Source organism: Leopardus geoffroyi, chromosome D3 (genome assembly GCF_018350155.1).
Source record: "Leopardus geoffroyi isolate Oge1 chromosome D3, O.geoffroyi_Oge1_pat1.0, whole genome shotgun sequence".
Taxonomy (NCBI): Eukaryota; Metazoa; Chordata; class Mammalia; order Carnivora; family Felidae; genus Leopardus; species Leopardus geoffroyi.
Genome location: NC_059339.1, coordinates 21526462 through 21550558, shown reverse-complemented (window position 1 = coordinate 21550558; position 24097 = coordinate 21526462). Strand labels below are relative to the sequence as shown.

General features: G+C 40.1%; 1 protein-coding gene across 14 annotated transcripts in view; it reads left to right on the top strand.

The window, feature by feature from the left end:
- DEPDC5 (DEP domain containing 5, GATOR1 subcomplex subunit) overlaps positions 1 to 24097 on the top strand; it is a 129506-nt gene that overhangs the window by 20811 nt on the left and 84598 nt on the right. For all 14 annotated transcript variants that reach the window (XR_006707910.1, XM_045459735.1, XM_045459729.1 and 11 more), the window contains exons 10-17: positions 287 to 348; positions 5141 to 5210; positions 5778 to 5850; positions 15648 to 15751; positions 16039 to 16113; positions 18747 to 18881; positions 19714 to 19775; positions 19919 to 19992. Coding sequence is in view for 13 of the 14 variants with exons in the window: in XM_045459735.1 (XP_045315691.1) it covers positions 287 to 348; positions 5141 to 5210; positions 5778 to 5850; positions 15648 to 15751; positions 16039 to 16113; positions 18747 to 18881; positions 19714 to 19775; positions 19919 to 19992 (655 nt within the window). In the remaining variant the exon portion in view is untranslated. The remainder of the gene's footprint in view (positions 1 to 286; positions 349 to 5140; positions 5211 to 5777; positions 5851 to 15647; positions 15752 to 16038; positions 16114 to 18746; positions 18882 to 19713; positions 19776 to 19918; positions 19993 to 24097) is intronic.

Below are 24097 nucleotides of genomic sequence, written 5' to 3'. Positions count from 1 at the left end.
ACTTAACTGACTGAGCCACCCAGGCACCCCAACTCTGTATTTTTAAATCATCAAAGTGTTTCAATCTTGGATGTTACCTTGGAGCCATGGCCTCTTAGGCAGATACTAAATTTGGCTTGGTAGAAAGTCTAAGTTGAACACTTCCATACATCTGGTTTTTAGGATCTTGTTTTAAGATACAGCAGAACCCACCTTCTCTTTGGTCTCGTTCCTGTTATTTTACTGAGAGAAGATATTGTGAACAAGAAATAAAGATAATCTTCACCCTCTTCTCATTGCTTTTCAGGGGATCTATATTTTGAGAAAGCTGTGAATGGTTTCCTTGCTGATCTCTTTACCAAGTGGAAGGTATGTTTTTTATATAGTAAACCTCATTACATAAACTTATTCATTGCAGATTTTAGAAATACACTGTTTCTACTAAGCTGCCTTTAGTTAAAGTATCTAAGCTAAAGCCTAAATTGATAAAACTATAGATTTAATTACTTTAACTGCCTCAACATGATAAAGGTCATTTATGAGAAACCCACAGCTGACATCAGACTCAATGGTGAAAGACTAAAAACTTTCCTCCTTAAGATAAGGAACAAGGTGGAGTGCCTGGGTGGCTCAGTCGATTGGGCGACCGACTTTGGCTCATGTCATGATCTCACAGCTCGTGAGTTCAGACCCCGCGTCGGGCTCTGTGCTGACAGCTTGGAGTCTGGAGCCTGCTTCAGATTCTGTGTCTCCCTCTCTCTGTCCCTCCCCTGCTCACACAGTCTCTCTCAAAAATAAACATTAAAAAAAAAATTAAAAAAAAAAAAGATTAGGAACAAGGTGAGGATGCCTGCTGTCACCACTGGTGTTCAGCATTGTACTTGAAGTTCTAGCCTCAGCAACTAGAAAAAAAATAGAAAGCATACATATTGGAAAAGAAGAAATAAAACTATTCTATTGACAGATGATCTCCTATATGTAGAAGATCCTAAAAAATTCACCAAAAAACTATTAGAGCTAAGAAATGGATTCAGCAAAGCTGCAAGGTTACAAAATCAACACAAGCAATCAGTTGTATTTCATCAGCAATGAACACTCTGAACAAGAAATTTAAAAGCAAAGAAATAAATTGTATGTATGTATGTACTTATTTAAGTAGGCTTCACACCCAGCACAGAGCCCAACAGGGGGTTTGAACTTGCAATCCTGAGATCATGACCTGAACTGAGATCAAGAGTTAGACACTTAACCAACTGAGTTGCCCAGGCTCCCTCAAGGAATTAAATTTTAAAAAGAGAATTAAATTGGGGCACCTGGGTGGCTCAGTTGCTTGGGTGTCTGAGTCCTGGTTTTGGCCCAGGTCATGATCTCACGGTTCGTGAATTCGAGCCTTGTGTCAGGCTCTGCACTGCTGGTGAAGAGCCTGCTTGGGATTCTGTCTATCTCCCTCTTTCTCTGCTCTTTCCCCACTCATTCTCTTTCTCTCTCTCAGAATAAATAAATAAACTTAAAACAAAAATTAAAAAGAGAATTAACTTAAAAAAATTCCATATACAAGAGCATCTGAGAGAATAAAATACTTTCAATTAATTTACCCAAGGAGGTGCAATATTTGTTTGCTAAAATCTATAAAACCTTGCTGAAAGAGATTAATAAAGATCTAAATAAGTGAGAAAGAAGCAACCCATAATCATAGATCGGGAGACTTAATACCGTTAAAGTGGCAATACTACTCAAACTATAGTTCAGTCCCTATCGGAACCCAGTGGCCTTTTTTTGCAGAAATGGAAAAGCTGATTGTAAAATTTATGAAGAATTGCAAGGGATCCTGCATAGCCAAAACAACCTTGAGAAAGAACAATAAAGTTGGAGGACTCTTACTTCGTAATTTCAAAACTTACTACAAAGCCAAAATAGTCAAAACCATGTGGTACTGGCATTCAGATAGATTTGTAAATCAATGGAATAGAATTGAGAGTACAAGAAATCAATTGATTACATCTGTGGTCAGTTGATTTTAGACAAAGATGTCAAGTCCATTTAATGAGGGAAAGAAGAGTCTCTTCAACAAATGGTTCTGAGGCAACTGAATATCCATATGCAAAAGAATGAACTTGGGGTCTTACTTTGCATCCTATACAAAAATTAACTCAAGGGGGATCAAAGACCTAATGTGGGAGAGCTATTTGAGGTCACATTATGTTGTGGCAAAGAGCGTGGGGTTTGGATAAAAACGGACTGGGTTTAAAATTATGATTCTGCTCTGATTATCTTCTTTTTTTTTTTTTTTTTTTTAAATCTTGGAGAAGTAGTCAGTCTTTCTGAGCCTCTGTTTTCTTTTCTGCAAAATAGAGATTATAATAGTCCCTGCCTCACAAGGTGTTTTAAAGCATCTGTACATAGTAAGGTCTCAGTTGAATCTAAGTACCGTCTTCCTACCTCAGCAATATGGGGGCACTATCCATCAGCTGTGAAGGGTATGGAAATAGATGACGCTTGCCCTCAGAGAACTTACGGATCTGCTGGGGAGCTTGCATCTACATATTTGAAACAATAGAAAGCCATATGTTTTAGGGGTTAGAATTTTATTTACTTTTGAATTTGGACCTGAAGACTGAGGAAGGTTTGGATGGTTGGAAAGGAAGATGGAGAGGGTATGTCAGATGAACAGTTTGAACAAAAGGGTGTAGATGAGCATGAGAGTAGGGTATGTCTTAGGCAACTTCACAGAGGGTTAGTGTAGGGAATAATTAAGTAGTAAGATAGATTCAAAGGATGGGGTCACATCAAGCCAGGCAGTTTGGACTTGACAGGAAGTGTGGGAACTATTAAAGATTCTCAAGCAAGTGGTCAATATGATCAAAGCTGGGGAGAATTTGAGGAAAGAGTAGTCCAAGTGGCCAGGAGCAGTGTGGTGAAGTGACACGTGGAATTAAGCAGACCAGCCAGAAGGCTTCTGCAGTCATGTGGCTTAACAGTGATGAGGCCTTTGTGTCTGCCTGAGTACAGGGGCTAAAGTTTGAGGTGGGCTAAATAATGGTCACCTTGGACCACATAGTGGCCATTTCAGTATTGGGTGTGTGAAAACCTCCATTTCAAGTCTGACTCAGTGCCCCTTAGATGTCCCCTCACCCTACAGTCTATGAATGGACTTTTGATTAGATATAGGGGTAGGGTTTGGCATAGGCCTAGTCATTAGTTTATAGGACTTCACTCTTAGGATTTGTTGATTTTTTTAAAACTTGGTTTTAAAAATTAAATTTAAAAATTTAAAACTTGGTTTTAAAATTTTTTTTAAAACTTGGTTTTAAAAATTAAATTCAAAAATTTAAAACTTGGTTTTAAAATTTTTTTAAAACTTGGTTTTAAAGCAGGATCTTGAAAATGAATTAAAATAAAAAATAAAAATTGAAAAAAAAAAAAAGAAAATGAATTAAAATAACTTTCTGTAGCCACTCTGTATTGATTTAATGATATTTGGTGAAGGTGAACGTTGTTTATACCTTTTTACAGTTTTTTTAAGTTTATTTATTTTGAGTGAGAGAGAGAGAGAGTGAGCAAGCAGGGAAGACACAGAGAGAAAGGGAGAGAGAATCTCAAGCAAGCTCTGTGCTGTGCTGCACAGAGCCCAACATGGGGCTTGATCCCACAAACGGTGAGATCATGACCTGAGCTAAAATCAAGAGTTAGTCACTCAACTAACTGAGCCACCAGGCATCCCAGTTGTTCTTTATGCCTCCTATTGAATAACTTACAGCTAACACTGTGGACAGCAGGATTGAGCATGGGAGTTCATGAATTCATTTCAGAGCCCAAAATATAGTAGGGGTGGGGATAATAGTAGTAGTCCCAGTTAACATTCATTGAGTATTTTGACATACCTAGTATCATGGTATGTGTTTTGCCTACATAATCTCACTCAATCCTCTTGCTCCTGTTAATACTGGTAGGGAAAGTACAGCTCAGTGAAGTTGGGTAACTTGCCCATGATCAACAGCATGTGAAAGCAGAATGAGGATTCTCATCTGGTGCCCTCCATTCTCCCAGAGCTACCCTGAGATCGTGGCCTCTGTGCTATCCTGTCTGTATTATTACCCCAGGCCATGCCACCTGTTGTATGTTAGCCCCACTGTCACATGAGTTGAGAGGCTCATATACCCACACCAGTCCAATCATTGTAAGGCATTTATTCTTATTTATCACTTACACCAAAGTCAGATAAATTTGGAGTTGAGTTTGGAGCACTGGGCATCCAATAAATTAGTAGGTGACTAATGAAGATTTGCTCTTTCCTAGCACTCTGCTCTTGGTGCTGTTGCTTGTATTTAGGAATTTCTGTCCACTTGAGATATATCCATGGGGGAATATAAGGTGGCATGTTATGTGCATCATGTTGTATATATACCTTACATGGTAAATGCTGAATTGTGTAGTCAGTCAACATGGTGGGTTAGAGATGGGGTTGGTCAGTGGAAGCACTCATCTTCGAAGATCTGGGAGGAACTGAAACTGGGCTTGCTGGCTTACTGGTGCAAGCCACATTTCATGCTATCTGTAAACACCCTGTTTCCAGAATGTTGATTTCCAGACTCCATGGAAATGTTTATTCTCACTAGTCCCCATCTCAGTCCAAAGGTACTATGACACCTTGGCTTCAGCTGCTGCATCTTGAGCAGCTCCCAACCCTGACTTTGTGACAGTGGTAGGATGTGGGGGGTGTATTTGATTCTTACATTCAGCACTATGTGTTCTGTTCTTGTTCCTAAACTATGGTTCTGAAGAAATTTTAAAAACACCATGAAGCAGGTACAAATACCATGATCCTTTGATATTGGGTTCATCTAGTTCATGCCAAATCAAGAACAGAGATAGTGACCCATACGTATTGATGATTTGCTGTTTTCAAAGCACTTTTTGCATTCCTGGGACTATTGCCCAAGGTTACATAGTGGTAAATTTCCAGGCCAGGACTCAACCTGCATCTTCTCACTCCAGCAGTGCTCTGTTCACTGCATCATGCAACCTACAATGATGTGACATCATCCAATACAGTGTGCTGCCACTGAGTCTCCTAGAATTGAGAATATTATGTTAATGCAGGCTGCTTCATCATGAAGTGAATGAAATAAACTTGAGCTGCTTTTTCTCTACTCATTCCTAGGAGAAGAACTGTAGTCATGAAGTGACAGTGGTCCTATTTTCTAGAACTTTCTATGATGCAAAATCTCTTGGTAAGTCTTTCTCCTACAGTTCCTTTTTTAATGCTAACAGTTAAAAAAAAATTTTTTTTTAATGTTTATTATTGAGAGACAGAGAAAGAGCATGAGTATGGGGGGGGGGTGGGCAGAGAGAGGAGGAGACACAGTATCCAAAGCAGACTCCAGGCTCTGAGCTGTCAGCACAGAGCTTGACATGGGGCTTGAACTCACAAACCGTGAGATCATGATCTGAGCTGAAGTAGGACGCTAAACCGACTGAGCCACCCAGGCGCCCCCTATAGTTCTTTCTATTAAGCTTTCCATCCATTCTTTATCATCTTTCCCTTTTTCATCTTTCCCACTCATCTTTCCCACTTTTTCTCTAATGAGCGTAGGGTAAAATGGAAAACAACACAGTCCATTAGTGGATGCAAGAAGTCTGTGGGCCATGATTCATCTTAAAGCCAACTTGATATAATTTCATTCATTCATTTGTTCATTTATTTTGGTAATGCAAATCTTCAACCCAGAAGGAGAAGCAGATAAACTGTGAATTTCTCTTCTCAACCTGATCTACATATGTTGTTTTCTCTTTTTCAGATGAATTTCCTGAAATAAACCGAGCCTCAATTCGACAGGATCACAAGGGACGGTACTATGAAGACTTTTATAAGTATGTTTGAGGCTTTGCTATGCCCACCCCCCCCCCCCTTTTTCTTGACTGTTTCTTTCCTAACTTAAAAAAAAAGTAACCCTTTAATTTTGGCATAATAGGTTTACAGAATAGTTGCAAAGGTAGCACAGAGAGTTCACATATACCCTTCACCCAGTTTTCCCTGTTAATATTTCCTAACTATGGTACATTTGTCAAAACTATGAGATTAGCACTGGTATAGTACTATTAACTGAGTTCAGACAGTTCTCATGTTTCATCAGTTTTCCCACTTTATGTACCTTTTTTCATTCCAGCATCCAATCCAGGTTACCACATTGCATTTAGACTTTTCAAACTTTGTACTGTGAAAAATTTCAAACTCACAGAAAAGAAGAACAAATAATATAATAAATTCACACACCCAACACTTAGATTTAACAGCTATTATTATGCCGCATTTGCTTCATCTGTTTTTTGGCTACATTTTATTTATTTATTTATTTATTTTTTTAAATTTTTTTTTTTCAACGTTTATTTATTTTTGGGACAGAGAGAGACAGAGCATGAACGGGGGAGGGGAAGAGAGAGAGGGAGACACAGAATCGGAAACAGGCTCCAGGCTCTGAGCCACCAGCCCAGAGCCCGACGCGGGGCTCGAACTCACGGACCGCGAGATCGTGACCTGGCTGAAGTCGGACGCTTAACCGACTGCGCCACCCAGGCGCCCCAACTACATTTTATTTTAAAGTAAATTATAAATATGACATTTTGTTGTTACACATATCTAAAAGATAGGTTGATTTCACATATAACCACAATATCATGGTCACATTGGACAAAGTCAATTCTATAATATCATCTAATATCTAGTACATATTTAGGTTTCATTAATTCTCTGATAACTTCTGTTTAATCTGCCTGTTAAGTCTTAATCTAAAGCAATTTCACCCTTCCTTTTTGTCCCCAAACATGTGACATGTTGAAGAGTCTGAGTTGGTAGTTCTGTAGTACTGTGTTTTCCAAACTTCCGTGTGCCTATGAACCTCCCCTGGGGATTGTGCTGAGTCCAATCAGTTCAGGAGTCCCGGGGTGGGCCTGAGATTCTGCATGTCTAACTAGTTTCTATGCTTGCATATGTTGGTTTCTGTACCCCATTTTGAGTAGGGAGGCTAAGGAGGACCCCTTCTGGATTTGTCTGATTGCATCCTTGTGGTGGTACTTATTTTCTGTAAATCAGAGGTTACAACTGGGGCAATTTAGCTGCCCTCTCCACTCACCCCGGGCGTTTGGCAGTGTCTAGAGACTTCTTTTTCCTTTTGGTCAAAATGGTATAGGATAGGTAGGAAGGGGAGGTTGTACAACTGATACCTACTGTGTAGAGGCCAGGGATGCTGCTATGCATCCTGCAGTGCGCACAGGACAGCCCCTGCTGCAAAGTTATTTAGCTCAAGGTAACAATGGTGCTGAGGTTGAGAAGCCCTCTCTAAAGACTTGATGGGATTTAGGTTGGACCTTTTTTGTAAGACTTATCAGGAATGCACATCAGTCCAGATGTGCTGACAGTGCCCCTGAATAAGGGAATGCTTTGTGAGATGATAGAAGCGTAGTAGATACAGTCGGATGGGTTGCACTTGGGCCTGGAGCTGAAGGCCCTTGATCTTTAAACTCTCAGATCTGTGGAGAAGTTTATCACGTGATTCTTGGCGCTTCAGGTGGAAGCTAGAGTAGGTCTCAAAACAGACTTTAAAAACCCTTTTGTGCGTGCCTGGGTGGTGGCTCAGTTGATTGAGTGTCCAACTTCAGCTTGGGTCATGATCTCATGGTTTGTGAGTTCAAGCGCCGCATTGGGCTCTCTGCTGTCAGCACAGAGAATGCTTAGGATTCTTTCTCTCTCCCTCTCTCTCTGCCTCTCCTCCGCTCATACTTTCTCTCAAAAATGAGTAAACATTAAAAAAAATAAAAAGAAACCCTTTTGCTTTGTAGATTTTAAATGGATTATTTTATTCTTGCCTGAAGTACCAAGATTTTATGTTAAAGTAAAAACCAAGTCCTTTGAAACTGAGCACATTTCATCAACTAACTATACTTGTTAAAGCCCTTAGAGACTGCTTCTCTCAAATGCACTACTCTGTCATTGGTTCAGTCTTGCTTCCTTAGACTGTTTCCTTCCGTAACCCAGAGGAGGAACCCTTTGCTAGTTTCCCTTCCTATCTTAAACTCTGAAATACAATGTCTTTGTGTTCTACAGTAACAGTTTACTTTGTGGGTTTAGTTTTTGTGTCAGATGGCCAATCCTCTCCCCTCCCTCCCAACCTGGAGCCTTAAACATATTTCTTTGTAGCTAGTTCCCTCCTAAGTCTGAAGCCAACACCAAATGCCAATTTGTATTTTTCTCTCCCTTCTCAACTTTGTAATAGCATTTCTAAAGAATAAATATTCTTTAGTAATTATATATATTTAAAAAAAAACCGTAAATTGTGGACTGTCACCAAAGAGTGACAAATTATGAAACTTTTTAAGGCTGTTTTTGGAGTAAACTTTTTAACTTTTTATCTCAAAATCTTTTCAATTATGAGAACATTGAAAGAGGAATATGATGAATCTGTATACGTTTCACCTAGATTTACCAATTATTAACATTTAGTAGACACATGATTATCTTCTACTTCATTATCATCTTTTAAGGACCAAGGACTTTGTAAGAGAATGTAAGATTTTGCCAATTGTCCTAATATTCCTTATTGAAATGTTTTTCCTGATCCAGATTTCTTCCTAGAATCATGCATCATTATTAGGTTAATCTTTTGTGTTTGTTTTTACAATATGAACAACATGGGCTCGAACTGCACGGATCCAGTTACATGTGGATTTTTTTTGATAGCTATAAGACAGTACTATAAAGGTATTTTCCTTATGATTTTCTTTTTTATTTTTTCTTTATTTATTTTGAGAGAGAGAGAGAGTACAAATAGGGGAGGGAGGGAGGGGAAGAGGGAGAGAGAGAGAGAGAGAGAGAGAGAGAGAAAATATCCCAAGCAAGCTTCATGCTGCCAGTGCAGAGCTCAGCTTGGGGCTCAAACTCACAAACCACAAAATCATGATGTGAGCCAAAATCAGAGTCAGATGCTTAGTCACCTGAGCCACCCAGGCCCCCCCCCTCCCCGACTTGTGATTTTCTTAATACCACTATCTTTTGTCTAGCTTGTTTTATTGTAAGAATATAATATATAATACCTATAACGTACACAATATATTAATGGACAATATATTAATGTTTAAGTTATGAGTATGGCTTCCAGTCAAGTTTTCAGGGAGTCAAAACATACGCGCAGATTTTCTGTTGCACAGGGCAGGGACATCACTGCCTCTAACCCTATGTTGTTTAAGGGACAACTGTATTTCCTTTATCACTTGTTGGATTACCTTTTTATATCACTGAAGAAATAATGCATCTTTGTTGTAGAAATTTTGAAAAATCTATAAAAGAGCACAAGATAGAAAATAATAGTGGCTTCACTATTGAGGTGAAAATAAGATGGTAATAATTATCATTTGTATTCAGGACTTATGTACGGGGCCTGATTCTAAGCAATTTAGGCATCTTTGTTTCATTTAAATATCACAACATTCCTTGTGATAGTTACTCATCTCATTTTATAGATGTAGACACTTGGACACAGAGTTTAACTTATCCAAAGCCCATGGAGGATTAAGTGACAGAGGATGCAGTTGACTCAGTCTAATTCAGAGTCTGTGCTTTTGACCACTGTATTCTTCAACCCCATACTGATCTTACTTTAAATTATTTGTTGATCTTCTTTTGGGTCCTGTATCCCTGTGAGAATTTCATGAAAGGATGGGCCATTTCTTCCCCCAACATTATTACCATTTATCCCTTTACACTGATAAATTCTTCAAACCACTTCAGTGGATTCCTGGAACCTCTTTATTATTATTTTTTAAGTAATCTCTAGATCCAGCATGGGGGTTGAACTCACAACCCCAGGATCAAGAGTTGCATACTCTACCAACTGAAACAGCCATGCACCCCTGATTCCTGGACCCTTGAGAGCTCTTGTGGCTTAAGAGTACATGAAGCCATTTGTACATAATGAGTATGAATTCATTTGAATATAATTATGGACATATTAAAACATTATATAAAACATGAAGGTATGAGTTATGAATGTAGATTTATATATGCATATGAACATATCATTAATATAAATTTCCCAGGGTGCCTGGGTGGCTCAGTTGTTTAAGTGTCAGACTCTTGGATTGGCTCAGGTCATGATTTCAGGGTGTGTGGAATTGGGCCCCGTGTTGGGCTCTGTGCTGACAGAGCAGAGCCTGCTTGGGATTTTGTCTGTCCCCTCTCTCTCCCTCTCAAAATAAATAAACTTAAAAAAAATTTCCCCACATCACTAAAAAGTCATCCACAACATTTTTTTAGAGCAAAAGAAACTTTGGTTGTGTTTTTCCTTCTATAATAATGATACAGGTTTATTTTAGGAAAATCACAAAGTATAGTTAAGAGTAATTCAAAACACTTTCAATTCCACCTCCCAGATGCAGTCATCATCACCTGAGAGCATCAAACCCACTTCTCTGTTTACAGAGACAAAAAACAGTTTTCACAGAGATGTCATTACAGACTCCCATGCTTTTTTTTTTTTTTTTTTTGTTTTTTTCAATGTTTATTTATTTTTGGGACAGAGACAGAGCATGAACGGGGGAGGGGCAGAGAGAGAGGGAGACACAGAATCAGAAACAGGCTCCAGGCTCTGAGCCATCAGCCCAGAGCCTGACGCGGGGCTCAAACTCACGGACCGCGAGATCGTGACCTGGCTGAAGTCGGACGCTTAACCGACTGCGCCACCCAGGCGCCCCTCCCATGCTTTTTTTTACAACGGCATTTTCCAGGGCATGGGGGTGCTCCTGGGTGGCTCAGTTGGTTAAGCATCCAATTTCGGCTCAGGTTGTGATCTCGTGATTTGTGAGTTTGAGCCCCACATCTGGCGCTGTGCTGACAGTGAAGAGCCTGCTTGGGATTCTCTTTCTCTCTTCTCTCTCTCTGCCCCTTCCCAAATTGCACACATTTTCTCTCTCTCTCTCACAAAATAAAAATAAAAATAAAATAAAATAAAATGAAATAAAAAACTGGCATTTTCCACCTACTATATCACAAATGCCATTTGATGTCAAATATTCTACTTCCACAGCATCATTTTTATTGCTATGTAGACATTTCATTTGATTGCCAACTATTATTGAACATTGAGGTGATTTTCAATTTTTCACTATTGTCAAAGTTCTACCAATGAATGATCTTATAGTCTGTAAGCGTAACCTTAGTTATAATCTTAGCATAACCTGATGACCTTAGTTATACCCTTATAACTTGGCATAACCTTCAGCATACACTTAAGATAAGTTCCCAGAAATGGAGGTATGGGGTCAAAGATACTTTGTTTTTGAGACTTTTCATTTTTATAGCCAAATTGCCCTCCAAAAACATTGAAGTGAAAAATCCTATTTTCCCAGTAACCATGTTATTTCTCTTTTTTTTTTTTTATCAATACTGAATACTATTTTCTTCCTTTTTCTGACTCGTTCCCAATTGGAGTGGGAAAAAAGTTATCTCACTGAGTCTTAATAGTCATTTCTTTTATTACCAAGAGTGAATATTTTCCTATACTTATTGGCCTTTGTATTTCTCTTTTATGAGTTATATATTCATCTTCTTAGCTAATTTTTTCATCTTTTTTTGTTTTTTATCTTACCCTCTGTCTGATTTTGCAATCCAAAGGGAAATACTTTTAATACTGTGTGAACCACCTGGGTGGTTCAGTTGGTTTAGTGTCCAACTCTTGGTTTCGGCTCAGGTTATAATCTCATGGTATGTGAGTTCGAGCCCCGCATCAGGCTCTGTGCTGGCGGTGCAGAGCCTGCTTGGGATTCTGTCTCTTCCTCTTACTTTGCCCCTCCCCAGTTCACTTTCTCTGTCTCTCAAAATAAATAAATAAACTTCACAATATAAAAATAAAAATAAATACTGTGATATATATTTCTCCAGATCTTTTTCTGTTTAGCCCATTTTAAAATTGAATGATTTCTTTGGCTTGTTTTACTTATTTATTTTTAATTTTTTTAATGTTTTATTTTTATTTTATTTAAAAAAATTTTTTTATGTTTATTTCTTTCTTAGAGAGAGACAGAGCATGAGTGGGGGAGGGGCAGAGAGAGAGGGAGACACATAATCAGAAGCAGGCTCCAGACTCTGAGCTGTTAGCACAGAGCCCGACACGGGGTTCTAACTCACAAACCGTGGAATCATGACCTGAGCTGAAGTTGGTCACTCAACTGACTGAGCCACCCAGGCGCCCCTGTTTTATTTTTGGAGAGAGAGAGAGAGAGAGAGAGAGAGAGAGAGAGAGACTGAACATGAGCAGGGGAGGGGTAGAGAGAGGGAGACACAGAATTCGAAGCAGGCTCCAGGCTCTAAGCTGTCAGCCCAGAGCCTGACGCAGGGCCCAAACTCATGAACCGTGAGCTCATGACCTGAGCTGAAGTCAGATGCTTAACTGACTGAGCCACCCAGGTGCCTCTGGCTTGTCTTATTTTTATTTTATTTTATTTTTTTAACATTTATTTATTTTTTGAGAGACATAGAGAAACAGAGCATAAGTTGGGGAGGGGCAGAGAGAGAAGGAGACACAGAATCTGAAGCAGACTCCAGGCTCTGAGCTGTCAACACAGAGCCTGACATGGGCTCGAACCCACAAACTGTGAGATAATGACCTGAGCCGAAGTCGGACACTTAACCGACTGAGCCACCCAGGTGCCCCTGGCTTGTCTTATTTTTAATAAAATCAGATGTATTGTGGTGGAGAGAATAGCATTATGAGCCTTCATATACCCATTACTCATATTAAACAATTATCAGCGAATCATATAATTTTTGGTAGTTATATAATAGTTCGTCATAGTCTAAAATTTTATCATAATTTAATTCCTTATTGTTAGATATTTAATATTTTTCTAATTTTAAAATTGATCTATGTACCACTGTGTATCTATGTATCTATATAAATACATATATAGTTATGCATTTTGAATGTTTCTTGTCTTTTTTTTTTTTTAATTTGACTATTTTTTTAGAGCTGTTTAGGTTCATAACAAAATTGAGAGAAGTTACAGGGATATCCCATACACCTCTTCTGCCCACACATACATAATGCCCTTCCCCTTATTATCAACATTCCTCACCAGAGTGGTGCATTTGTTACAATTAATGAACCTACACAGATACACCATAATCACTGAGAGTCCATAGTCTACCTTACGGTTCACTCTTGGTGTTGTATATTCTGTTGGTTTGGACAAATATATAATGACATGTCTCCATGATTATGGAGTATTTTCACTGCCCTAAAAATCCTTAGTGTTCCAGTTATCCCTTCCCCCCAACCCCCATCCCCTGGCAACCACTGATCTTTCTAGAGTCTGTACAGTTTTGCCTTTTCCAGAAAGTCCTAGAGTTGGAATCATATAGTATGTAACCTTTTCATGTTGGCTTTTTTCACTTAGTAATATATTTAAGTAATATTCATGGCTTAATAGCTCATTTCTTTTTAGCACTCAGTAGTATTCCATTGTCTGGATGTATCACAGTTTGTCCCATTCCTTTACTGAAGGACATCTTGGTTGCTTTCAAGTTTTGGCAATTATAAATAAAGTTTCTATACTCATGTGTAGGTTTTTGTGTGCACCTAAGTTTTCAACTCATTTGGGGAAATACCGAGGAGTATGATTGCTAGATCATATGATAGGAGTATATTTAGTTTTGTAAGAAACCACCAAACTGTTTTCCAAAGTAACTCCATTATTTTACATTCCCACCAGCGGTGACTCAAAGTTCCTATTGCTCTATATCCTTACCAGCATTTGGTATTGTCAGTGTTCTAGATTTTGGCCATTCTAATGGTCACTTATTGCTGTTTTAATTTGCATTTCCCCATATGACATGATGTGGAGCATCTTTTCATATGCTTATTTGCCATGTGTATTTCTTCTTTGGTGAGGTGTCTGTTCAGGTGTTCTGCCCATCTTTAAATTGGGTTGTTTATTTCTGATTGTTGAGTTTTAAGAGTTCTTTGTCTTTTAGGTTGATAGTTCTTTATCAGATGTGTCTTTTGCTGACATTTTCTTCTAGTCTGTGGCTTGTCTTCTAATTCTCTTGTCATTGTCTTTCCCAGAGCAGAAGTTATTTAATTTTAATAAGGTCTAGTTTATCAGTTTTTCTCTTTCATGGATTGTGGCTTTGGTGTTGAATCTAAAAAGTCATCACCCTAGGGGCGTCTAGGTGGCTCAGTCGGTTAAGTGTCCAACTTGATTTTGACTTGGTTCATGATCTCATGGTTGGTGAGTTGAGCCCCATGTCAGGCTCTGCGCTCACAGTGTGGAGTGTGCTTGGAATTATCTCTCCCTCTTTGCCCCTTTCCTGCCAGTACCTGCACTCTCTCTCTCACTTTCTCTCTCTCAAAACAAGTAAATACAACTTAAAAAAAAAAAGTCATCACCCCAACTAGTGTCATCTGGGTTTTCTGGTGTGTTATCTTTTAGGAGTTTTATAGTTTTACATTTTATATTTAGGTCTATGATCTGTTTTGAGTTAATTTTATGAAGGGTGTATAGTCTGTATCTAGATTCTTTTTCTTTTCTTATTTTTTGCGTGTGGATGTCCAGTTGCTCCAGCACCATTTGTTGAAAAGAATGTCTTTGTTCCATTGTGTTGTCTTTGCTTCTTTGTCAAAGATCTATTGGGGTGCCTGGGTGGCTTAGTCAGTTAAACATCTGACTTTGGCTAAGGTCATGATCTCATGGTTCGTGGGTTCGAGCCCCGCATCAGACTCTGTGCTGACATCTCAGAACCTGGAACCTGCTTCAGATTCTGTTTCTCCCTCTCTCTCTACCTGTCCCCAGCTTGTGCTCACTAGCTCTCTCTCTCAAAAATAAATGAACATTAAAAAAAAAAATCTGATTATATTTTGGGGCTTCTGTTTCTGGGCCCTTTATTCTGTTCCATTGATCTATTTATCTACTCTTTCACCAATGCCACACTATCTTTAGCTTTATTTGTAGCTTTATAGTTAAGTCTTGAAGTTGGATAGTGTTAGTTTTCCACCTTTGTTCTTTTCCTTCAATATTGGGTTGGCTATTCTGGGTCCTGTATGTTTCTTTAGGATAAATTCCTAGCATACACACACATGCAAACCTATATGTATGTATGTATACACACACACAAACACACACACACATATATACACACACATTTATTTTTATTTTTTGTAATACATTCACATGTATTTTTAAGGTTTTTAAGGTTCACAAGCTCTACAGTAAACAGATTCTCACCTATCCCTTTCTACTAATGTAGTTCCCTGTCATAGATTTATTTATTAGATATATATGTAAAACCTACATATAGATGTTTTATTTTATGCTTCTTATATACCACCTAATTATAATTCATTGTATGAAGATTTCATGTTCCTGCTGAATACTAGGCATTGATATGATTTCAAGGCAATTTTTAAATATTTTCTTACTTTTTGTTTTCAATCTATATGACTATTGATAATACAGGTCTTTGTTAATGTTTGTTACATGCACTTGGCTTTAATACTTATTATTATATGATAAATTACCTTAACCCTGGAAATCCCATCTTCTCCTTTCTTTTGAAATTCTGTGAGAGACCTGATGTATGTAATAGCTGCTCAATGTCTATTTTATGACAATATTCCTTTCAGAGTGGTGGTGCAGAATGAGAGGAGGGAAGAGTGGACATCACTCCTTGTGACCATTAAAAAACTCTTTATCCAGTATCCAGTGTTGGTGCGACTGGAACAGGCAGGTACTGCATTCATAATGACAGAAAGTGCGGCAGGGAAAGGAGGTGTAGGATGGAGGCTGGGAGATGAGAGGTTCATGCTTGCTTCTTTCACAGTGCTGGACAGAGTTTCTGCTTCTGGTCAGGTTTCTATTTCCAGTTGGGTCTAATTGTTCATTACATATGCAGTAAGTTCAATAGTATACCTACTACAGGGTAGGGGGACCTATGGAGCCAGACACTTTCCACTTGTTCTTTAAGAGTTCATCTTTCATGGGATACTTTTCCTTCTCTTATGTCTTTTGCTTCAGAGGGCTTTCCTCAAGGAGATAATTCTACCTCAGCACAAGGAAACTACCTAGAGGCCATCAATCTGTCATTCAATGGTAAGTAAGAACACAAGCCACGGTGATCTGGCATCTTGTTTACCACACGGCCGTGAACTTCTTTTTACTAATGTCCAAAGACCCAGACCCAGTTGAAGATCTCCCCACCCATGTATTCCAAAGATTAACTGAAAGAAGTAACTTCTGATTGGATGGTTTTAATGGCCAACATTTAGCTCTTAGATCTTCCACTGGGAATTAACTTGCTATTCTCATCTGCTTCTCATGGTAACTTGAGAGTAAAGAGCTGGAGGGAATCTTCCTTGGGCTGTTTTACTACAGACTGTATTCTTACTGTTTTCTATGCTGTCCCTCAATTGTTTCTAAGTAATTTAAAAAAAAATTTTTTTAATGTTTATTTATTTTGGGAGAGAGAGAGAGAGAGAATACCTGCAAGTGGGGGAGGGGTGGAGAGAGAGAGAGAGAGAGAGAGAGAGAGAGAGAGAGAGAGAACCCCAAGCAGATTCCACACTGTCAGTACGAGCCTGATGGAGGGCTCGAACTCATGAACTATGAGATCATGACCTGAGCCGAAGTTGGATACTTAACTGACTGAGCCACTCAGGCACCTCAAATCTTTTTTTTTTTTTTTTTTTTTAATTACAAAAGGAACCCATGTTTCAAGAATTCAAATAATCAGAGGTATATCAAGTAAAAATGAAGATCTCCCTCCTTCCTCTACTGTCATTTCCCTTCTAAGAGGGAACTTTCTTAACAGTGTGGTGTGACTTCTTCCGAATGCTTGTCCCTGGATGTGTTAGCTGATATGCTTTGTTTGCAAACAACAGAAACCTACTGAATTGGTTTATACAAAAAAGAAAAATTTACTCTTAGATTATAGAGACCTGGTGGGCCGTCAGGAAAGGCTTGAACGTTATGCTGAAGAAGGTGGGGACCAAAGTGGCTCTAGGAACTGCAGCAGCAGGTATTCCTGGAGCAGTGTTCAGCTCCCAGCTCTGCTGTCAGCTCTCTGCTCTCTGTTCAGAATTCCGTGTTCCCAGCAGAGAGTCTGATTGGCTCAGCTCTGGTTAGGCATCCATTGACACTCGCCAGTGGTGGAAGTAATGATGTGTGGTCACTTCACACGTATAACCTGCCCGTGCTGGCAATTCTAAAGCATGGGTCTTTTTATTTTTGTATTTAAAAAAAATTTTTTTAATGTTTATTTATTTTTGAGAGAGAGACAGTGCAAGCTAGGGAGGGGCAGAGAGAGAGAGAGACAGACAGACAGACACAGAATCTGAAACAGCCTTCAGGCTCTGAGCTGTCAGCATGAATTCATGAACCATGAGATCATGACCTGAGTCAAAGTCAGACGCTTAACAGACTGAGCCACACAGGTGCCCTTCCCCTTCTTTTAAGTTTATTTATTTTAAGAGAGAGAGAGGGAGAGAGAGAATGCCAAGCAGGCTTTTCACTGTCAGCATGGAGCCCAAGGAGGGGCTTGAACTCATGAACTGTGAGATCGTGACATGATGTCATCATGACATGTCAGTCAGCCCAAGCATGGAGTCTTTTATTTATAAATCTTTTTTTCATATTGGAATATGTTTGGTTTTCCAAACTAAGGATTGTACAGGACAGAAATAAAACTTAACTTGCCAAATTTACAAAATCATCCCAAGATTCTTGTCCATTCTTTTGAATATTATCTTAAATTAATATTTTTGTAGAGGCACCTGGGTTGCTCGTCAGTTAAGCATCAGACTTTGGCTCAGGTCATGATCTCACAGTTCGTGGGTTCGAGCCCCACGTCGGGCTCTGTGCTGACAGCTCAGAGCCTGGAGCCTGCTTCAGATTCTGTGTCTCCCTCTCTCTGCCCCTCCCCACTCACATTCTGTCTCTCTCTTGCTCTCAAAAATAAATAAAACATTAAAAAAATTTTTAAGCGCCTGGGTGGCTCAGTCAGTTAAGCCTCTGACTTCAGCTCAGGTCACAATCTCGTGGCTTGTGAGTTCGAGCCCCGCCTTGAGCTCTGTGCTGGCGTTGGGCTCTGTGCTGACAGCTCGGAACCTGGAGCCTGCTTCAGATTCTGACTCCCTCTCTCTCTCAAAAATAAAACAAACATTTAAGGGGCGCCTGGGTGGCTCAGTTGGTTGAGCGTCCGACTTCGGCTCAGGTCATGATCTCATGAACTCAGGTCCGTGAGTTCGAGCCCCGCGTTGGGCTCTGTGCTGACAGCTCAGAGCCTGGAGCCTGCTTCGGATTCTGTGTCTCCCTCTCTCTCTGACCCTCCCCCGTTCATGCTCTGTCTCTCTGTGTCTCAAATAAAAAAACATTAAAAAAAATTTTTTTTAAATTAATATTTTTGTAAGTTTCAGTACAGACTCATTTATGGATTGTTTAAACTAAAGACATGAAATTTGAGCATTTAAGACAACACAAGGCAAGTAGTAGGCGTTAATGATGGGGTGTTAACAAAGGCAACATTAGCATAGTCTTGTGTTCAAGCAGTTCTTAATGTAGAAGGGGAAAGGAAGATGTGCACACAGCTAACTAGAATTCAGGTCAGAACTGCAATTGCTGCAATAGAAACATGGACAAAATAGTCTGAGGGCATAGAGAGGCTTGCAAGTGGCTGGTTTCTGAAAAGCTGTAACATCTGCATTGGAGAACTTTTGCTTTCTTTCAAGTGTTTGACAAGCACTACATCAACCGCAACTTTGACCGAACTGGGCAGATGTCTGTGGTGATCACACCTGGGGTGGGTGTGTTTGAAGTGGACCGTCTACTCATGATCTTGACCAAGCAGCGAATGATAGATAATGGTAATGCTCCCTGGTTTGCACTGTCTCCGAGTGTTTATAGCCTCACTTACTTTAGAGCTCTGAGCTTTCCCTGGCTCTGTGCATCGGAGATCCTGGGGATGTGAATAATGTTAGGGGACAAAAAGTGTTCTATGGTCAAATCGGTTAAGGAAATGTTGGGTCATATACAGTTTAGGCAGATTCCCTAATTGTAGGTTTTAATTTGTTAGTGTATCTTGTTTATCTCTAATGGGTGTAACAGGTACTCAGAGTTTTCCAAACATATCTGACACTGGAGAGCTCTTAGGAGGGATCGTTTCAAAGGACCAGTGTGTCATCAGCCCATCTTGGGGACTACCATCAGATTGTCTGATCTAGTCCTCCCTCTGTGGTGTGTCATGCTTTCCCAATTTGTAATTCTGGTTCCATTAAATTTGGGCTTCCAAAAGATGGGGTTGGAGTGTAAATCCTGGATTGTCAATTAAGAAGCTCTGTTAAATGGTATGGATTGTTTTGCTGTCTTACTGAAATTTCAAGATTCCTTTTCCTTTCTGGTCATGAAACTTTAGTATTAGAGGCCTGGGTTGTCCTTTTGACAAATCATGATCTACAAAGCAGTCCAAGGCTAATTGTCAAGCACTGAATAATGGCAGGTGTGATGGGACCTGGTAAAGAAGAAACAGACAAAATGCATCTCTTTTCTTCTTTGCTGTGTAGGCAGCCCTGTGAGGTTATAAATCTTAGGATGGGAAGTCGGTTTTGTTTAGTTAAATAATATTGTTAATAGATTGGGACACTTATCTCTACTTCCTCCCACCCCCACCCCAAACTCTTTTTGTCTTCTCTTTTTTAGGAATTGGTGTGGACTTGGTGTGCATGGGGGAGCAACCATTACATGCTGTCCCATTGTTCAAGGTAATACAATTTTGGATTGCTTACTAAAGGCCAGTCTCTAGTACTAGAGTGATCTTGAGAATACTTAAAAACAGAACAGTTGGAGCAGCTCCACATCCTACTTGTTTTCTAGCTGATCTGTGCACTGGCTTTTTCCCTTCCAGCTACATAATCGAAGTGCACCTCGTGATTCTCGGCTGGGCGATGACTATAATATTCCTCACTGGATAAACCACAGGTGGGTGTAACCTTGATTCACAGTTGAATAACTTCCTTGCCATTTTCTCTTCACATCTGTTAAGTTCTTACTATGAAACCTTTTGTTAAGAAAAGGTGGAAACTAAAGTTCTACCATTTGCTTAGAGCCTCTGTACATGCAAAGCAGTGGCAGTAACATAAGAACAGTCTAGAGTGAAAGAAAATAAAAGCAAATTTTGAAGGACTTATTTTTATTATCCCCAGCTCCTACTATTTCCAACTCCCACAGACGATAGCAGACCAGCATTGTACCTGGCATTCTCTCTTTGTAGAAAAATCCCTGTGTCTCTTCTTCACATGGGACAAGGCCTCAGTGTTTCTGCTGATTGGGGCTCAAGGATGGTGTCTCTCATGCCTCTGTCAGAGCCACTGCCTTATCCCAGTCCTCATTTTTTTTTTCAAGTTTATTTATTTTGAGAGAGACAGAGACAGCCTGAGTAGGGGAAGGGCAGAGAGAGGGGGAAAGAGAGAGAATCCCAAGCAAGCTCCATGTTGCCAGTGCAGAGCCTGACATGGGGCTCAAATCCACGAAACTGTGAGATCATGACCTGACCTGAAACCAAGAGTCAGAGGCTTAACCGACTGAGCCACCCAGGTGCCCCCAGTCCTCATCTTTTTTGGATGATAATGTTAATAGTGTGTCTATTTCTGATCTCTCTCCTTCAGTCCTTCCTTTAGGACAGGGTTTCTCCACCTAGACTCTACTGACATTTTGGGCCAGATCATTCTTTTGTTGGGGCTGCCCAGTGAATTGTAGCCTGTTGAGCAGCATCCTTGGCCTCCACCCTCTAGATGCCAAGAGCACCCACCCCCAGTGTGACAACCAGAATGTCTGCAGGAAGCATGCCTAAGTGAATTTTCCTATCAGAAAACCTGGAGAGGGGCGCCTGGGTGGCTCCATCGGTGAAGCATCCGACTCTTGGGACTCTTGGTTTCAGCTCAGGTCATAATCTCACAGTTCGTGAATTCGAGCCCCACGTCAGAATCAGTGCTGGCAGTATGGAGCCTGCTTGGAATTTTCTCTCTCCCCCTCTCTCTCTGCCCCTTCCCCTCAACTCTCAAAATAAATAAATAAACTTAAAAAAAAAAAAAAACAACAAAACAAAACCAAAAACCTAGAGAAAGTTAAATTATTTCTTTGAAATACTGCAGGTAGAGCTCATACCTCCTAGAAACTTACTATGAGAACTAGAATATCTTCAAGTCTGCCAAAAATGAAAAGCCTTGGACTATTTTTTAATGTTTCATGATTTTTTTAAGTGCTTGCAGGTTTATGGAGAATTCAGTTGAAAATGTTGGAAACTGAGGAGAGAAATAATTTAGACTAAAAACAAAAAAGTCAAAAAACTAAAATGTCTGCTTGCATTGCCACATGCCCCCTGGGTGGCAGATTCCCTCTGCCCCCATTGACAGTCACTTCTTTAGACCAGTGGTTTTCTTCTTTCCTTTCTAATTTTTTTCGTTAAGCAACAGGGCCCTTTTTTTTTAGTAAAGATCTTACTTGCAACCAAATATACAATAGTGAAGGGGCGCCTGGGTGGCGCAGTCGGTTAAGCGTCCGACTTCAGCCAGGTCACGATCTTGCGGTCCGTGAGTTCGAGCCCCGCGTCGGGCTCTGGGCTGATGGCTCAGAGCCTGGAGCCTGTTTCTGATTCTGTGTCTCCCTCTCTCTCTGCCCCTCCCCCGTTCATGCTCTGTCTCTCTCTGTCCCAAAAATAAATAAACGTTGAAAAAAAAAAATTAAAAAAAAAAATATACAATAGTGAAAAGTTCTTTTTTTTTTAAAGTTTATTTATTTTGAGAGAGAGTGTGAGAGAGCAGGGGAGGGCAGAGAGAGAAGAGAGAGAATCCCAAGCAGGCTCTGTACGGTCAGTGCAGCACCTGATGTGGGGCTCAAACTCACAAATTGCAAAATCATGACCTGAGCCAAAGTCGGATGGACACTTGACCGACTGAGGCACCCAGGCACCCCAATGTTACTGTTTTTTATTTATTTATTAAATTTTTTTAACTTTATAAAATATATTTATTTATTTTTTTTTTTTATTTTTTTTTTTTTCAACGTTTATTTATTTTTGGGACAGAGAGAGACAGAGCATGAACGGGGGAGGGGCAGAGAGAGAGGGGAGACACAGAATCAGAAACAGGCTCCAGGCTCTGAGCCATCAGCCCAGAGCCCGACGCGGGGCTCGAACTCACGGACCGCGAGATCGTGACCTGGCTGAAGTCGGACGCTTAACCGACTGCGCCACCCAGGTGCCCCTATAAAATTTATTTTTGAGAGAGAGAGACAGCACGAGCAGGGAAGAGGGAGTGGGGGACACAGAATCCGAAGCAGGCTCCAGGCTGCTCGATGTGAGGCTCGAACTCACAAGCTGTATGATCATGACTTGAGCTGAAGTCGGATGCTTAACTGACTGAGCCATCCAGGCACCCCATTGTTATTTTTTTAATGTTTATTTTATTAGTTATTTTGAGAGAGAGAGAGAGCAAGTAAGCATGTACAGGGGAGGGGCAGATAGAGAAGGAGAGAGAGAAATCCTAAGCAGGCTCCACGCTCAACACGGAGCCTAATGGAGGGCTTAGTTCCACAACTATGAGATCATGACCTGAGCCAAAACCAAGAGTCAGATGCTTAACTGACTGAGCCAACCTGCTGTTACTGTTATTTTAAAAAATAACAGTGGTTTGAGTAAATAGTTGGTTTGAGTAAAATAGTATTTTGAACTTTTTTTCACTTATTTCAGAGACCAATGTATCTTCTTTTTTTTAAAGCATTTTCTTTTTTTTTTCTTTAAAGTTTATCCACTTGTTCTGAGAGAGAGCATATGCGCAAGTGTGCATGAGCAGGGGAGGTGCAGAGAGAGAAGGAGAGAGATAACCCCGAGCAGACTCCACACTGTCAGCACAGAGCTGGATGTGGGGCTCAATCCCACGAACCGTGAGATCATGACCTGAGCCAAAATCGAGAGTCAGATATTCAACCTACTAAGTCCCCCAGATGCCCTGATGTATCTTTTTATCAGCCCTCTCATTAGATTTGGATTTGTAATCTTATTGTGCATATATATATATATATATATATATATATATATATATGTATATATATAGAGAGAGAGAGAGAAAGAGACAGAGAGGGAGGGAGAGAGAGAGTGAGAGTATGAGATGGGGAGAAGGGCAGAGGGAGAGAGAGAATCCTAAGCAGGCTCCATGCTCAGCACAGCACCTCAAATGGGGTGCATTCCCATGACCCTGGGATTGTGACATGAGCTGAAATCAAGAGTCAGTGCTCAACCAACTGAACCACCCATGTGCCCCTGGATTTGTAATCTTTGAATAGTTATTCAGATTCTTTAAAAATATGTTTTTAATTTTTTTTTTTACATTTATTTTTTGAGAGACATAGAGGACAAGTTGGGGAGGGGCAGAGAGAGAAGGAGACACAGAATCCGAAGCAGGCTTCAGGCTCTGAGCTGTCAACACAGAGTCCGATGCGGGGTCAAACACACAAACTGGGATCATGACCTGAGCCAAAGTCAGATGCTTAACCGACTGGGCCACCCAGGCGCCCCCCCCCCCCCCAAATTTTTTTTTAATGTTTATTTATTTTTGGGAGAGAGAGTGTGTGTGAGTGGGGGAGAGGCAGAGAGAGAAGGAGAGAGAGAAGGAGAGAAAGAATCCCAAGCAGGCTCCACACTGCCACCACAGAGCCAGATGCAGGGCTCACCCCACGATTACCTGAGCCGAAACCCAAGAGTTGGACACTTACCCGACTGAGACACCCAGGTGCCCCTGAATATACATTAAGATTCTTTTGCCTATAAAAAAACAGCTGCTGTTTAATTATACACCATATTTCATTGTTTTATGTTTGGTTTAGGAAATAATTAAGGGAGAGAGTAGCTATCACACACACAAAATTGTATATGAATTTAAACACTGTAATTTCTTCAAATGTTAATTACTAATAACTTGAAGGTTTCCTGATTTATCACTGTATTTTTCATCCCAAATTGGCTTTCTGATACCATTTAAGATGGACGATGATTCACACATGTATGACTTCAGAATCTGAGAGCTGGGAT